This window comes from Catharus ustulatus, chromosome 5 (genome assembly GCF_009819885.2).
Source record: "Catharus ustulatus isolate bCatUst1 chromosome 5, bCatUst1.pri.v2, whole genome shotgun sequence".
NCBI classification, from domain to species: domain Eukaryota; kingdom Metazoa; phylum Chordata; class Aves; order Passeriformes; family Turdidae; genus Catharus; species Catharus ustulatus.
Window position 1 is genome coordinate 63,521,362 of NC_046225.1, and position 17,147 is coordinate 63,538,508.

A 17,147-nucleotide genomic window follows, 5' to 3' on the forward strand; every position below is an offset into this window, starting at 1 on the left:
TAATTCTGGTCTCATCACAGCTAACTTGCTTTCTGCTCCAACAAGCAAGGTTTCTTTTGGTTTAGTAAATTAACTAGTATCTATCTATACAGAATAATGAGAGTCTTTCCTCCTTTCTTACTTATTTCTGGGGGAAAAAAAGAAAATCAAGAATATTTGACCCACATCCCGACCTACCTAGGAATTAAGGCTTCTTAGAGGATCTAAAATAAGAGAAAGATGATCAAAATGTTTGTAAATGTAATAATATATGTCCATATGGAAGAAAAAGCTAAACTGTCCTTTTCTGTGAAAGAAACTCAACAGATTGCCTAGAAATAGGCAGCTCCCATTCCCCTTACTGAGGGAAGCAAATGCCATCCAGATGGAAATTATCAAATGGATCAAACAGCTACATTTTATTCCCAAATGATCTTTGCTCTACTTATCACTCATTATACCAGGAAAACTATTTTTCCTATAGTCCAAATATAGTAAAAAGAGTATTATTTATCATATGCTTGTTCAAAATACTCTGTATTGAAGGTTTCCCTGATGAGATATTGATCTTGACACACAAAAAGGGTGAGAAGAAAAGCGTCCTTCCCAATGACAATATTCCTTTAAGATCTGTGGAATCTGTTAATTCCCATTAAGCCCACACTGTCCTGGCAGCAGTTGGATCTGCAGCTGCTTCCTGATGCCCAGGGTGATGAATTCCCCTTCAGCAGCCCTGTCACTTGCCAGGCTTTAAAAAGGGGGATGCTACCACGTGCCAGTGAAACCACACTCAGGTTCTTCAGCTACTTTTATTTATAATATCCAAAGGGTAAATACCTCAACTGTAAATTTGCATTGAATAAAACCTAAATTTAAAAATCATAAGGAATCCTCATCTTTGGCCCTAAGTGATTATGTAGGGCATGTATAATCAAATTCAATATTTTAGGGGGCATTTTCAAGGACATAAGAGGCATTTGTTACCACCTAAAAGAAAGGCAATGAAATCTAAACTCCTAATTTTTTCTTATGACTTTGAAAAATTTCTGTAGCATTTTATGTGGTAAAAATCACAGTTGTTTAAGTATGTCCTTCTATTTATGATTATATATACAGATGATTACCCTATTCTCTTATATAAGCTCTAGCTATTTAATTATAATATGATCTTCTTTTAGCCTGAAAACTGACAGCACCGCAAGTACAATCTTATATGAGGACATAAAATGTTTAACAGCTGTGGCTGACTGACAGGATTAGATCAAGAGCATCTAATCTAACTGGGCCATGTAACACTACCTTTTATTTCACATTAATCATTGAACACGAGTTCAATTGTGTCAAAGGTCGATCAAGTGGGCCTATAAATTAGACAATAAATTAGAAGTTGATTTTTTAATGGTGTGGTCACTAACAGATAACACTGGGCTCAGGTGCAGTAATCTAAAAATACAAAGGATCCCACAGCTTCGTGAGTACTGATAATCAAGGAGGACTTCAACAAGCAGGGTCAGATATTTTGTACAACTCTGTGACTTGGTAATTAGTCCCAAAACAGTCATTCTGAAGTGGGAAGAAGCTCCCAATATTAAGCTTCCAGAGTATGCAGCTGAGATATGCAAAACAATGTATTTCTACAACCTCTGTTCAACAGAGAGCTCAAAAGTAGTAATTAATGGTAAGTTGTATATCATGACATTTCTAATAAAATTTACAGACAGGACAACCTCTTCTAAGGGAAAAGCTAGGCTGCAATAATAAAATATGAATGTTTTTACATTTTAAAAGGGTCAGATTTATCCACAACAGAAGTATCCTAATAATACTGCTAAGGCAATTGTGTTATTCATAACCTATTTATCCATAAAATTTACAGTGTATCCCAGTACTGCAGAAGACAGCATGTTTATTTCAAAACAAGAGTGTTTGCTTTCATGCTAGAGTTTAGAATTTTCCCCCCACCAAAGACCACTATAAAATTGAAGTAAAGCCTTCTTTTCAAAATGGTTTATTTAAATGAAAGATGTGTCTTGACAATCACATTATTCTTTCCCTGGTATCCAGTTTGCCAGTGCAGAGAGACGCACTCATTCTTAGCTGACATGTCATCTTCCACAGACTTGCAGGAGTCTGAGCAATTGCTTTTAATTTAGGAGCAGCAGAAACCACTTCCCTCCTGTACACTCTGCAAAGCTCCCAAGGAAGCATACCAACAAGGAATAGTTTTAATATCACCTTACTTAGGACACAGAAATTAAGAACAATATGAAGGAGGTCAGAAGCCCTCTAAAGGAAACACTTGTGCTTTGGTGATTTCCCAGGGGAACAGCAGTGCTGCAGCCACTAATCCACTGCAGAAAACTCCCCACAGCTCAGGCTGAATCCATGACTGAATACACTGTTTTATAAGCTGCTTGTCCTCTGCATTGTTCTGCATTGTTCTGCATTGTCCTCTTTCACGCTATTCAAGAGGAAGCATGCACAAGTGGAGTGCACAGTTCACAGATAAAGAACAATGAATCTGGCTTATTATCCTGCAAAAGCTCCCGAGTATTAGCATTACACCTGGCATATGCTCAATGCCTCACTTGATGAATGCTGCCTCTGATCTCCTGGGGCCTTGGGAGAATCTGTCAGGTCAACAAGGCTCCAGGTATACACCCTCATTTTACAGTGAATCCAGATTTTGTGACTGTAAATTAAGACAAAACTATATAGTTGATCCAAGCTGCAAGAACAGAGAAAAAGTCCTCAGGCAGAACATTAAAAAAAACACCAAACCAAACCAGAACAAAACAACCCAGATAGAACAACACAAAAGAGAGGTTCCCAAGTATTAATGTCCCTTTTCTCTTCTACAAAGGCTACTCTGGTGGTCTGAGCAGTCACCCAGGACTTAGGAGGAAGACTGCAAGTCTTTGACCTGCAAAGCACAACCTGGTCACCACCACCAAGGACCAGCAGACCTTGGTCACTTCACTACTGAAGTACTTTGGGTGGGAATCACCTCCTCTTTTTCCTGCAGTGTAGACTTGTCATCTGAGGTAGCTCCATTCCACTCATCTTCATTGTCAGTGAGTTGAAAAGGCACCTCTAGAATGCAGATCATCTTGCCTATTTTAGACCTGTATTACGATGAGATGAATCCTATCCTGTAGATCAAGAGATGATTTCTCTTCATGGCTGCAGGGACTCCAGGAGACTAACTCAGATTTATACATGTTCCAAGGAATCCCACTCCTTAGAGCATGACACAGGCTTAGTTCCTAAACACGGTAACCAGCTCTCTATCAGGGAGACAGACACCTGACAACCACTGCTAGAACGTCTGCAGTGTTGGCTGACCTGTAAAAATCAATTGGCTGTCCACACAAAAAAGTCAGTGCAAATGGCAGTCTCAGTGTCATCCCTAAAGGGGATAACAGGAACTGCTGTTCTGGGAAAGATGCAGATGCCAGATATAACAGAATCACAGAATGACACAATATTTGGAGTTGGAAGAGACCCAGGACTATTATAAAAGTCCAACTCCTGGCCCTGCACAGGACAGTTCCGAGAATTACACCACATGCCTTGTCCAAGCATTTCTTGAATTCTGTCAAGCTTGGTACTGTGACCACTTCCCTGGGGAGGCTGCTCCAGTGCCCAGCCACTCTGGGTGAAAAACATTTTGCTGATATCCAATCTTGACACACTTTCAGGCCATTCCCTGGGGTCCTGTCACTGTCACCACAGAGCAGAGATCAGTGCCTGTCCCTCCTCTTCCCCTCATGAGGAAGCTGTAGCTGCAGTGAGATCTCCCCTCAGTCTCCTCCAGGCTGAGCAGACCAAGCGACCTCATCTGCTCCTCAGCTTCCCCTCAAGGCCCTTCATCATCTTTTAGGCCTCCTTTGGACACTAATAGCTTTATATCTTTCTTACATTGTGGTGCCCAAAGCTGCACACAGGATGCGATCTTGCTTTCACTGCTCATACACCCTCCTCTTTCACCTTATCTCCAAAGAAAAATCCCTGCTCAGCCAAGGCAGCCTTCTGCCTCCTCTGCTTGACTTGAGACATTTAGGAATTGCCTGGTCCTGAGCCCTTAGGAGATGGTGCCTAAAAACTGACCAGCAGAGATGGACCCCAGCATCTGCAAAAGCTTTTTCTCAGGGGACCTTACTCACTAGCTCCCTGAGCACTCTGAAGTCTGCTCTCCTCATGTCCAGGGCTGAAGTTATGCTGGCATGTTTCCTCCTGTTTTTAAACTCAATTTTAAACTCAATCAGTTAATGGCTGCTGTGGCCAAGACAGACACCAATCACCACTTTGCTCAATACCCCCTCTGCTAAGCAGCAAATCAAGGAGGGCATCTTTCCTAGTTGCCTTTCTTATGATTTAGAGTAATCTCTTAGCTCCTCAAAGAACAATTTATCAGTGTCACTGGCCTGGCTAGGTAATCTATAGCAGAGTCCCATGATAATATACACACTATTTGTTAGCAAGTAGGTTTTTTTTTCTGGCTTTCCAGAGCACCATCACACAAGGCGCTTTCTGTATGACCCTGATTCAGTCCGTGTAACAGACGGTGATTCTTATCCACACCAGCTGCAGCTTTGTTTCTTAGGTGTCAAAACCCTGAAGATTGCCTTCAAAATGCTCTCCAACACTCACTCAGGGCCAGCCACCTGCTGCCCACCACCAGTTCTTCAGAATTACTGCACAGCTCCTTCTGTGGTCATCTGCTCTTCAACAGGTTCATTGTGACCAAAATGGTTTCTATTTATGCTCACCAGCCACAGGATACTTCTGCCTTGCAAAATGATGAGACATCAGATCATCTAGGAGTCATATAAAGTACAGTAGTTTCACGAATACAAGCCGCACGGATTATAAGCCGCACCCCCGGTGCCTCGACAATGTTGCTGTCTTTGTCAATAGATAAGCCGCACCCCGAATATTAGCCGCACTTTCGTTCGTCGCGAGAATCCGTGCGCAGCTTTCACAAATTGGCCAATTAGTAAGAGGATCGCGGCATAGCGGGCTTTACTGGCTCGGGGCGGGGCCAGGAAGGCTCGGCCCGCTCATGGTTGCCGACGGGGCCGGGTGGCCCAGCTCAGCGCCACGGCTCGGCGGGGCTGGCCGGCTGGTGCTGCCGCCGCCGCCGGGCTCGCTGGCCCCCCTCTCCCGTCAGCACCGCCCCGCTGCCACGTTCGCTCGCCCGGCTGGCAGGGCTGCCGCCGCCGGGCTCGCCGCCCGCCCCGCTGCCGCTTTCGCTCGCCCTGCGCCGCGCCTCGCGAGCGCCGCGCCTCGCGAGCGCCGCGCCTGCCCCGCGGCGCCGGCGCTTCGCTCGCGGCGGCGGCGCTTCCGCGAGCGGCGGCGCTTCCGCGAGCGGCGGCGGCGCTTCGCTCGCGGCGGCGGCGCTTCCGCGAGCGGCGGCGGCGCTTCGCTCGCGGCGGCGGCGCTTCCGCGAGCGGCAGCGCTTCGCTCGCGGCGGCGGCGCTTCCGCGAGCGGCGGCGGCGCTTCGCGAGCGGCGGCGGCGCTTCGCGAGCGCCGCTTTCGCTCGCCCCGCCGGCAGGGCTGCCGCCGCCGCCGCCAGGCTCGCCGGCCGCCCCCTCCCGTCTGCACCGCCGCCGCGTTTCCTCGCCCTGGCCGGCACTGCAGGCCCCCGCACCGCCGGGCTCCCCCACGCTGCTGGCCCCGATTCTGCTGGGCTTCCCCCGCTGCCAGGCAGCCCCACCCGCCGGCCTTCCTGCTTCTGCCATGCTCCCCTGCACTGCTAGCCCCAGTTCTCCCGGGCTCCCCCGCCATGCTGGCTCAGGCTCTGCCGCCCTCCCTGCCCCGCCCTGCTGGCTCAGGCTCAGCCGCCCGCCCCCACACTGCTGGCCCCGCCTCTGCCAGGCTTTCCCACCTCTGCCGGGGCCGGCCGGGCTCCAGCTTGGCTTGGGGCTGCCGCGGGCTCTCACTTCCGTGTTGGCAGCTTTTAGAATTTTGTTAATAGATTAGCCGCCCCGGAATATTAGCCGCACTTCCGGGTTTCCACCAAATTTTTGGTCAAATTGGTGCGGCTTGTATTCGTGAAATTACTGTACATTTATTATTTATTTCTGCCAAGTTCAGGTACTTCAATTGAACCTGCTCATTCATAAACAGACATTTGCAAAAAGATCTACCACCCACAAAAGGTCTCTAATTAACTGTCAATCCAGCAGCCACATCATATTGGTGACCATAACCAGCACAGACAGGGCACATAAAATTGTAAGGGTGGCAGGGATGAGCAGAGCCCAGTCGTTTGCTATCCACAGAGTACCTACATTATGAAGTACACTTTGTCCTACAAATCAGCTCCTCTAAGAGACAAGAACTGCCTTGTGTCCCCAGGCAAATCTCTCTGGGCAAACAGTCACAAGTTATCAATACCTTTCAGCTAGGCAATCTCACCATGAGATTTAAAAGCCCATTTACCAGAAGGGACTGTCTGCAGCCAGCTGGAAATAGAGATGTGGCTGCTGAGAGACAGAGTCCCCAGCCCACAGAGGGAAAGCAGGGAGGCAGCACTCAGCAGATGGTGGGGGCAAGGGACAGCCACATCCTCCCTTTTTAGCAGCAGCTTTCAGCAAGGGTGAGAAAGAATCACTCACAATTTTCAGCCTTGGAGCCACATTATAAAAATCAGCCATGTGCTGCAGGTGCTTCCCCTTAAAGGAGCCTTTGCCAGCCAGCCATACGCTGACAAGCCACAGCACTTCAAATTCCAAATTGTCCAGATGCAATTAATACAAGTCCAACCAAAACAAACTCCCAGCAATTCTTCACTGAAATTTCCCTTTGCTCCATGTTCTCCCATAACAATAAAAAATACAGTAACTAGGCAGATCAGGTAGAATCTTAATTTCTGAGTAATCACTGATTAAATCCTCCCAGTAACTCATGAAAAAAAGAACTCTCTCTCTCCATCCTTAGATATTTGACCTGGTTCACTAATGGCTTGAACACACAGTCTCAGTCCTGGGAAGCCAGGCTCACAGCTGCTCTGGATCACTAGGCTGAAACTGAGCTGCTCTTGCACCCTGCTGAACCTGACCCACCATCTGTAACAGGATCCTCCAGCTCTTTTTCCTTTTTCGCTCTTTTTTAAAAGACCTGCTTACTTGACAAGTAATAGCTCTTCCTCTCAAGAACTTCCCACACTACTTTAAGATTTCCAAAGGCAGACAGTTTACATTGCATGAAATATAACAGTGCCCACAGTTCAAGAGCCCCTTTACAAGGGTGCAAATCAGTCTGGCTCCCACCATGGGAGCTTGAAACTTCCCTAATGGTGCCTGACTCCCACTCAGAGAAGGCTCAATGGTTTATGCAGATAAAAGCAAAATAACAATATTTTATGCAACCACTGATCTTTTTTCCCCCCATTGTTTCAGCATCAAAAGAGACAACAGAGAGCTAAACTGCCACAGGACAAAGTGTCTCCCACTGGCCTGGTCCCACTGCCATCTACATTTGGGTTGGCATGTGAGGCACACAAGTGACTGTCCTTCCCATCGAATCCAGGTTATTTGGGAAGGAGAAGACTGATTGGATTTTTAATCTGCAGTGTAGGCAAGGTACAATCAGAAATTTGACTGCATAGTCTTACTTCCCTCTTAATTTAAGGTTTAAATTCAGTCTTTAAAATAAGAATTAAAGAAATCAGTCTCTTCTCTTGTCCTTACTTGTATTTGCAAATCCTGAGAGAGAGGAAAAATACAAAGCACCAAAAAAAGAATGATCTGCAGAAAATAATTTCTCCCTATTATTTTAAACTGTATTTATTTATGCCAAACTGTATGCAATTATACATATATAGGTGTGTATATATATATATATATATGCACATAAATATTTTATACACATTTACATGTAAATGAACATGTTATTCTATGGTTCACCATTATCCTGACTGATAGGATAATCAGAGCCAGACAGAGTGCAGACAGACTATATTCCTAGCTAAATGTAATAGGCCATTCTTTCTGAAATATCTGATTTTCTGTCCCAGCCTTTGTTGTTCTCCTCACTCCCAAGAACAAGGTATTGTGAGAAGGATGGACCTAAGTCACTGCTACCAAGTGCCTGACCTTATGAGAATACATTTGTACAAACAGATGTGTGAGGTTTTTTGGTTTAATCAGGCCTTAAGAGAAAGGTTTACACTTTAGAAATCTTTCATGCATTATCTGGTTTTAATTAGGGGCTTTAGTATCCATCAGCTTACAGGCTCAATGAAAAGGCTGCTACTAAGAAGGTACTAGATAGTGCTTTTGCAAATCAGAATTGCTACTCAAAAAATATATATATAAACAGATATTCTTAGGGACTAGAGCAAATTTAATCACAGGCAACTTGGTTCTGTCCTGACTCCTACAAATAACAGAGTGACCACAGACTGAATGTAAGACCCGATTCCCAAATTTCCTATGAGCATAAAAGCTTTTCACAGCACAAGGCAAGCAATACATGAGGAGCTGCAGGCTTCACAAGCAACCCTTCTACATTTTCTATAAATGTTTAATATACAGGACAACCTAGTATCCTGGTGTCTTTTACCTGAAAGACAGAGTTTTGTCATCTTCCCTACTTTCCTGTGCCTTCCCAGCCTTCTCCAACCTATAATTTCTCAAAGAGGAATGCAGAACATGTTCCTTCCATTGATTCTGACCAAACCGTTTCTGTTGTAGAGATTCCTAAAGTGTAATGAGCAACTTTACCTTTTTAATTTGCATTATGAATTCTTTCTAGTTAAGTGAGACTGCATGCACAGTTGAGTATACACAAAATACAGGGCAGCTTACCACTTAAAAAAAAATTACAGTAATTTCACAATTACAAGTCGCACTGACTATAAGCCGCATTGCCGGGTGTTGGCAAATATTTTGTTCTTTGTCCATACACAAGCTGCACCCAATTATAAGCCGCTCTGTCGTTCGCAGCGAGGACCTGCGTGCAACAAAGTTGCCAAATAGTAACAGAACCGCGGGATGGCAGGGTTTACTGGCTCGGCTCGGGTCATGCGGGCCCAGGGCTGCCAATGGGGCCAGGTGGCCCAGCTCGGCGCTGCCGCTTGGCAGGGCCGCTCTGGGCTGGTCGCCACTGCCACCGGGCTCGCTTGTCCCAGCCTGGCACTGCGCTGCGGTGGCGGGGGGGCACGGATCCTGCTGGCACCCGCGGCGGTGGTGGGAGGCGGGTATGGAGCCCGTTGGTACTCATGGTGGCGGCACGGCAGGCAGGGACGGAAGCCCTCTGCCTCCCCTCGAGCCACAGGGCCAGCAGGAGGGAGCCCCTCATCTCTCCCCTGGGCTGCGCTGCCTGAAGGAGGGAGTCCCCTGCCTTCCCTCCCTGCCGTGCTGCCTGCAGGGAACCGGCTCCATCCATGGCGCAACAGAGTAACCAATGTGTAACAATCACACAATGCCGGGTTTTACTGGCAGGTTGCTCGACTCGGCACCTTGGTTTGCACTTCTGGGGTTGGAAATGTCAGAAAATTATTCACATATTAGCTGCTCCTGAGTGTAAGCCACATTTCCGGTGTGGGAGCAAAATTTTAGTCAAAACGGTGCAGCTTGTAATCATGAAATTACTGTATTATGAATGCTATTTCCTGAAAAAAAAAGTAGTCTAATGCAGGAATTGTACTGACGAAAGAGAACTCTTTTAAAATATGTATGATCTGCCATTCTAGGTGCTCTTTGCATTTGAACATAAAAACTGGCATTACATTCCCTGTTTATGACTTCTTTTACCAGTAAAGAGCAAAACAGGTAAAGTACAAGTGCAGGAGGATTATTAGTATTCTTTAATTTCAGGAAAATGTTCATTCAGTGTTGGAAGAAAGTGATGGATTTTTTTCACCTCTTATAGGAGAAAGACTATTCTTCCAGTGGTTTTTGATCCTCAGATTCCAATTCCTCCCCCACAGTGGGTACAGACTGCTTTACAGTGCATTTTTATTCTCAGATACACCGTGAGTTTCCTTTTTATCTCTCACACAACCTTTAGAAAGCACTATGCACTATTTGAGGTTACTGCTTCCATGTAATTCTGTTTTTAAGTAACACTTCTGATGAAACCAGAGGCAAAAGATGTAACTTTGCTGCTGAAAAGAGATCTTTTGATTTCAGTATTAGGTAGCTCAAACCTAGAAGAAAGAACTGGGAAAATATTGCCTGCATATACTAATAAACACTCATTTGATACCAGCTATTGATCCTAGAAAATAGTTTCTCAGGCTGTTTCAAACAATGTCTTTGAGAGTGCAAGAGTCTGAATGGGGAGCAGGCTCAGTGAGCATCAGTCAGTAGGCAGCATGCTGTCATCCAGCTTCCTTCCAAGCATCCTCATCATCCAGTCAAATACAGAAAATGCCACTTGACTCATGCAGGTCCCTGGATGGCAAACAGCAGACCACAGGTGACTCAACACAGCCCAATTCAGATGTGCTCTGCAAGCACATTGCTACTGATCCCCCTCAATATAGAAAAAAACCCAGCAAATAGTTTACAGAATAAGAACCAAAATTAATCATCCTGTATAAATCACTGAGCAAGATGAGACTCCCACAGGACCTCGACTCAGCAGGACACCAATGTAGGAACCATCTGGTCTGACACTGTACATTTTGGGTCAGGTTCCTATAAATGACCATGTTTAAAGAATTTGAAGGGTCATGTTTGACGGCACAATGTACCCTCTCATTTTCTTGTAAATCACATAGTGCACAATTATTTGGTATGATCTTATTATCACTTCTCATTTGCCCATTCAGTAGTGGGAAAAATGGAGTAGGACAGAGGTTTAAAAGGGAAAATCTTCAGCTGACTCACCTTTTCCAGTGCAGCTGCATATAGCTCTCCAAACTAATTGCTGCTAATTTATTGACATTCCTCCAATGTAGTGTCCAAACTATCACATTTTCAATTAAGAGAAATGAAAAGCAGCTGAAAACAGTTGGTCAAATGATAACTGTGGTATCTGCACATCTATAAACAATGCTTTGTAGTAGGAAGAATGGATGTCTTAAAAAATTAAAACCACAAGGGGCTACAGGATTTTAACTCAAATCTGTGGCTTGTGAAACAAAGCAACAAAGTGCCAGTACAGAATCCATTTGCTGGATGAATTGCATGAATCCATTACGAATTACAGTGCTTCAATGCAGGTAATATCCTTGCAAATCTCTGCTCTTCCATCCACATCTCTGAGTCTGCAGCCCTTGTTCAGGGAATTATTAGTTCGGAGGAAGAATGGGGCCAAATAACCTAATTAGCTTAAAATGAAGCCTGAACACTTAAAATAAACCACACTTATCTGTGATAGAAAGGGACTGGACTGACAAAGGCTTAATTTCATGGAAAGTAACTACGGCTCCAAACACAAAGTACATCGCTTCGCTAGGATAACAAAGACTTATTATCTTATTATCACAGAGTATTGTTATTAATACCCTTATTATTAGCACATTTCATGCATTATGATTTGACCTCAGACTGAACTGGCAGGCCCTGTATTTTACTATCAGCAAGATAAAGCTCCAAAAAGTTCTCACAATAGCTAATTCTCAAAGCATCGTTTTATCAAGATAACAGTTACCATGTTCAATAGTTGCAAGTGGTTTTGCATTATCAAAATATCTTAATACTTGACAAGGCAGCTGATGGCTGGAGAGCAGGTATATCTGTCTTCAGTTCTGGCCAGGCATCAGGAAGAACAGAAAGATGCATAAAAGGAAAAGCCCACATTTTGGAATCTCACTGGTGCCTCCTGCTTAGGCAGGACTCAACATCACTTCCAGGGGCTGCTTCCCTTGGCATCCGGTGTGTGCTTTCTAAAGATAGGTTGGATAAAGAACAATTCAGATACTGTTGCAAGCAACTGCACTGCTGCCTTACCCAGCAGCTGAAGGCAGGTTTCCACAATGGAGTGTGAGCGTGTGCATTAATATTTCATCAAAACCAGGCACTTTATTTCTGGCTTCCAAAAGCAAGCTGTAGCATACTATGAACCAACTGGGTAACCAATGGAGGTAGAGGGAAAGCGCAGCAACTGTGACATGCATTACTGTGTGTGAATGCCCTTTTCTAATAAAAGTGAGGAAAAATACAGAATAATGATAAAGATATATGAATAATGGATGTTTTCCAAGTGTATTAACTCTGGTGAGAACACAATATACAGTAGTTTCACGAATACAAGCCGCACGGATTATAAGCCGCACCCCCGGTGCCTCGACAATGTTGCTGTCTTTGTCAATAGATAAGCCGCACCCCGAATATTAGCCGCACTTTCGTTCGTCTCGAGAATCCGTGCGCAGCTTTCACAAATTGGCCAATTAGTAACAGGATCGCGGCATAGCGGGCTTTACTGGCTCGGGGCGGGGCCAGGCAGGCTCGGCCCGCTCATGGTTGCCGACGGGGCCGGGTGGCCCAGCTCAGCGCCACGGCTCGGCGGGGCTGGCCGGCTGGTGCTGCCGCCGCCGCCGGGCTCGCTGGCCCCCCTCTCCCGTCAGCACCGCCCCGCTGCCGCGTTCGCTCGCCCGGCTGGCAGGGCTGCCGCCGCCGGGCTCGCCGTCCGCCCCGCTGCCGCTTTCGCTCGCCCCACGCCGCGCCTCGCGAGCGCCGCGCCCGCCCCGCGCCGCGCCCGCCCCGCGGCGCTTTCGCGGCTCGCGGTTCGCGGCTCGCGGCTCGCGGCTCGCGGCTCGCGGCTCGCGGCGGCGCTTTCGCTCGCCGGGCGGCGCTTTCGCTCGCGCCGCTTTCGCTCGCCCCGCCGGCAGGGCTGCCGCCGCCGCCACCACGCTCGCCGGCCGCCCCCTCCCGTCTGCACCGCCGCCGCGTTTCCTCGCCCTGGCCGGCACTGCAGGCCCCCGCACCGCCGGGCTCCCCCACGCTGCTGGCCCCGATTCTGCTGGGCTTCCCCCGCTGCCAGGCAGCCCCACCCGCCGGCCTTCCTGCTTCTGCCATGTTCCCCTGCACTGCTAGCCCCAGTTCTCCCGGGCTCCCCCGCCCTGCTGGCTCAGGCTCTGCCGCCCGCCCCCCACACTGCTGGCCCCGCCTCTGCCAGGCTTTCCCACCTCTGCCGGGGCTGGCCGGGCTCCAGCTTGGCTTGGGGCTGCCGCGGGCTCTCACTTCCGTGTTGGCAGCTTTTAGAATTTTGTTAATAGATTAGCCGCCCCGGAATATTAGCCGCACTTCCGGGTTTCCACCAAAATTTTGGTCAAATTGGTGCGGCTTGTATTCGTGAAATTACTGTAAATCAATACTTTGCAGAATTTACAACCATGCTCAGTTAAACTTCCCAGAGCCAACCAGCATTAGTGCACCCATGCACATGAACAGACACACTATTCCCTCCTCCTTTTCATAGCCAGGATCCACCTAAGGCTCCTGCAGCCCAGGAGCCTATTTCTGAGCCAGACTGTGAGGAAGTGGTGTCCTGGCAGTGTCAGAACAGGTGGCCTGGCACTCCATACACTTCTCCCAGTGGCAGGGGCTTGGCAGCACAGGGTGCAATCTGCAGCACCCACGCTGGGAACTCAGATATTTCTGTACCCAGGACGCCCATGCAGCCCCTAAAGAGAGTGGCTGTGGACATGTCCAGTAAAGCTACTCAAGCTGAACTGCAATTTGTACTCATCAAAGCAACAATTGAAGGATGCTATTTTACAGATATAAGCCCCTACAGCAATACACTGAATGTCCTGCTGTAGTTGGCCCTATTAAAAAAAAAGCATAATTTTTTTAAAATATCCCAAGAGTAAAGAAACACAGCAAAATTACCCCCTAATTTTTGTAAAATTAATTTCTAGGAAGTCCATGATACTACATTTCCTGAAATCCCAAAGGACACAGTCAAACAAGGGAGATATTCTTTCAGAACTTGCCACTGCACACTGAAGAAATAGGCACAAAAGCAAAAGTGATTTAATAGATTGTTTTACAGTTTCAGTTAAAAGAAAATTGAATCACCAACAAAAGGTGAAAAGAAAACGGGGTGACAGCCAGGCTAATGAAAAATCCATGTGTTTCAGTGATCTCAAATGTTCTATGAAATTTTGATCATGAAAAATACCACAACTCTTTTCCATGTAAATTTTCCATTCATCTCAAACTCCTTGCTAGACCATGCTAACCAGTAAAATACCTGTGATTTTAAACAAAACTAAGTATTGTACTTTTGTATCAATGAGAAAAATCACATTGCTAAAATGTTTACCTTGTTTTATTTCTGCAGGTTTTATTCTTTCCCATGCAGCTGATTTCTCCCCACAGGATATCGACCTTTATTACTTGCTGACAACATGTCTGGCAAATAGCTTTCTGCTGTGGTAGCTGAGGTTGAGCCATCTGTTTTTTCTCTAGAGAGCCATGCCTTATTCATAATGGCATTTTTGTGTTTCATTCCCTGGGGAATAGCACCTGCATGCTGATTTCCTATTTGACCCCAAAATACATCATCATGTTTCGACAACCGATCCCTCCCCTTCGTGGCCCAGGACACAACTGGGGGCACTGCAGCATCCTTCATCCCTGACAGCAGAGGCCAAGGGGCTTCCTCCTGGGTCATGGGCAGGTGGGGACCAGCCCAAGGGTTTGAGCTGGAGGGGACAACTGAAGGTATCTGAGGAGGAAAGAACAGAAACTGTAACCTTGGGTGTCCCAGTGTGTTGCTGTAAGTTTTTATGGAAACAAGATTCTCTATGTATTGTGGTTTCAGCCATAGCCTCCCATATAACTGTACAAGAAGCCCATGTTCTGCTTTCAATGAGATTTAATTAAAGCTCATATGATTTATATAATATCTCTGAGTTGACAAAGATCAATCAAAGAGCTACTTGCATTCTGCTCTTTGTAACAGGTTTTCTCTTATGGTCATATTTTTATTGGTCTTTTTTATGTTTTTGTGTGTGTGAGAGAGAAAAGGATGAGGAAACTTGATTTGAACTGTTACACATATCCCTGGACTAAGTAACATGTTATCAGAATTCTGAGTCACCATTTCATAGCATAATAAATTACTTAACAAAAAGGAAATCTCAGTATCTTGCATGTTCTTTTCATTAATGCCAAAAGCAAAAACTATGCTTTTAATTGTTTCATTGCATTTACTTTAATCCAAGTTTATAAAGGAAATCCACTAGAGTAGTATTTTTAACTACTCTACCTAACTGGCTCTAGTAATTGCACATTTGAATTTTGTTTCCATACAAGTATGAAGAGGTTATGTTGTCTCAGAGAGGCTGAAATCTCTTGCATGTTTAGTTTAGCAGCAGACTGTCACAAATGCAATTGCAATTGATCAGCTCTGCTCTTAACAGGATTCCTGCAGTTAATGGAAATTACTATAAAGAGCTTCAGGGCATAGGAATAATTGGATCACTAAAAAAAAAGGATTGGAAGGGAAAAAAGGTAGGACAAGATCAACATAACAACTTTAAAAAACATCTAACAAATTGAAAATATTTACCATCTTACCATACTATGATTTACATAGTAAGATTTATTGTCTTACCATAGAGCACATCATGATGAAAACAAAATATTTTAATTATTTTTACAAGCCCCAAGTTCCTCTTAAAACAATGGGAAAGAAAATGCATAATGAAAAACATTACACATTTATTATTGTCAGCTTGTCTAAACTAACAATCACTTGTGCATCTCTGGAAGGAATCCTCCAAAAATCTGTATCTTCTGCCAAGAAAAAGAGATTTCACTAACCTAAAAACTGTGAGAAAACTTTTACTGACCTGGCAATTTTTGCAGTGGTTTTCTCCTAGTTCTTGTTGCAAGGCTAAAATCCTCTCTGGGCTTGTTACTGTGATGGAAGAACCAGCACACACATTTGGGGTGATGGGAGAACTGTGGGGGCCATCCACCCCTGACTGAAAGTTTACAGATACTGATCCAGCCATCCCTGTGGCACATCCCACATGATCCTCTGTGGAGGAAGGCAGCATCTGCAAGAGAAAATAGCATTTTAAGAAATTCAAGACAGATTAAGTTTTCCAATGCTGCTCGTTTTGGATTAGTGGAGCCATTTGGATGAGTTCACTAAAAGAAATATTCACAGAAATTAACTGTAAATAAACTACATTTAGCAAAATAAGGGAAAAGATAGCACACCAATTATTTCAAATGTGGAGTATTCCTGCACCTCTCTAAATAAAGAATCCTGTATTCAACAAGTCATCCTCAAAAAAACCCAAAAAATATCTCAAAGCTTTAACTGCAGCTGAAAATCTGCCTCGGGATATTGAGAAAACCTAGATTGAAACTAGAAAAAAATTCCTAATTTAAAAAATTACCTCAGTTGTCTTGAAGAATCTCGAAATTTATAATAGGATTCTTTTACACACATATTTTCTCACTTAACACAATACAAGTAATTCAGGTTTGTCTGCGTTTGAATGCTCAAGAAAGTTAAGCTGAACAGACTCTAAAAATGTGTTAGTTCAACTGCACGCACTTTATTATAGCTACCAGACCACTGTTGCATTTTTTCTTGTGATTCCAAGCCTTGTCATTTCAGCCATTCAGTTTTTGACGAGTTTATTTATTTATTTATTTCTAAAATGAATATACCTCATTATGCATTAACATCTCATTCCCATTAGTCCTCTTGCAAAAGCTCCAGAAATGCAGATGCATATATATATGTCAGTTCAGGAAGAATTACTTACAAGAAAACACATTTTATTTAAAACAATATATTGTTTTTGCTCTGTGCATTTTTATTGAATTTTAGCTACTCACTTGTGTCCATTAAAAAAAGAAAAATCAAAGAACTCTGAAATGCAATAGCAGTGTAAAATTGCTCTGAAATGACCCAACAAAAAGATGAGCATTTATTGACAAGCTCCTGCATCTAAATATAGTTCTATTATGACATGAAGAAGAACACACAGTATTTTTGTTGTTACCATTTCACCTCCTGTTCTTGGCTCCCCACCATGAGCAGAGGGAACAAGTTCTGATTAATTGTGGCCATTGGTCTCCCCAAAGTACTCAACACAAGCATGTGTGGCCAGCTGAGAAACTGCCCAGGAGCAGCTACACCCGGATCCTTTATTTCAGGCTGAACAACAGGCCAGGAACAAGGCAGGTACACCCAGGAATGGAAGGACCACTCATACTGGTCAGTTTGGGGCACA

At 45.0% G+C, this 17,147-nt stretch overlaps 1 protein-coding gene across 6 annotated transcripts in view; it reads right to left on the reverse strand.

Moving 5' to 3' along the window:
* Positions 1–17,147, reverse strand: part of C5H4orf50 (chromosome 5 C4orf50 homolog) — a 96,534-nt gene that overhangs the window by 38,984 nt on the left and 40,403 nt on the right. For 4 of the 6 annotated variants that reach the window (XR_004418073.2, XR_004418075.2, XR_004418071.2 and 1 more), the window contains 2 exons: positions 15,744–15,953; positions 14,210–14,614 (listed from right to left, as the gene is read on the reverse strand). Coding sequence is in view for 2 of the 6 variants with exons in the window: in XM_033061320.2 (XP_032917211.1) it covers positions 14,231–14,614; positions 15,744–15,953 (594 nt within the window). In the remaining 4 variants the exon portion in view is untranslated. The remainder of the gene's footprint in view (positions 1–14,209; positions 14,615–15,743; positions 15,954–17,147) is intronic. The other 2 variants (XR_004418074.2, XM_033061323.2) reach the window with 1 other exon arrangement.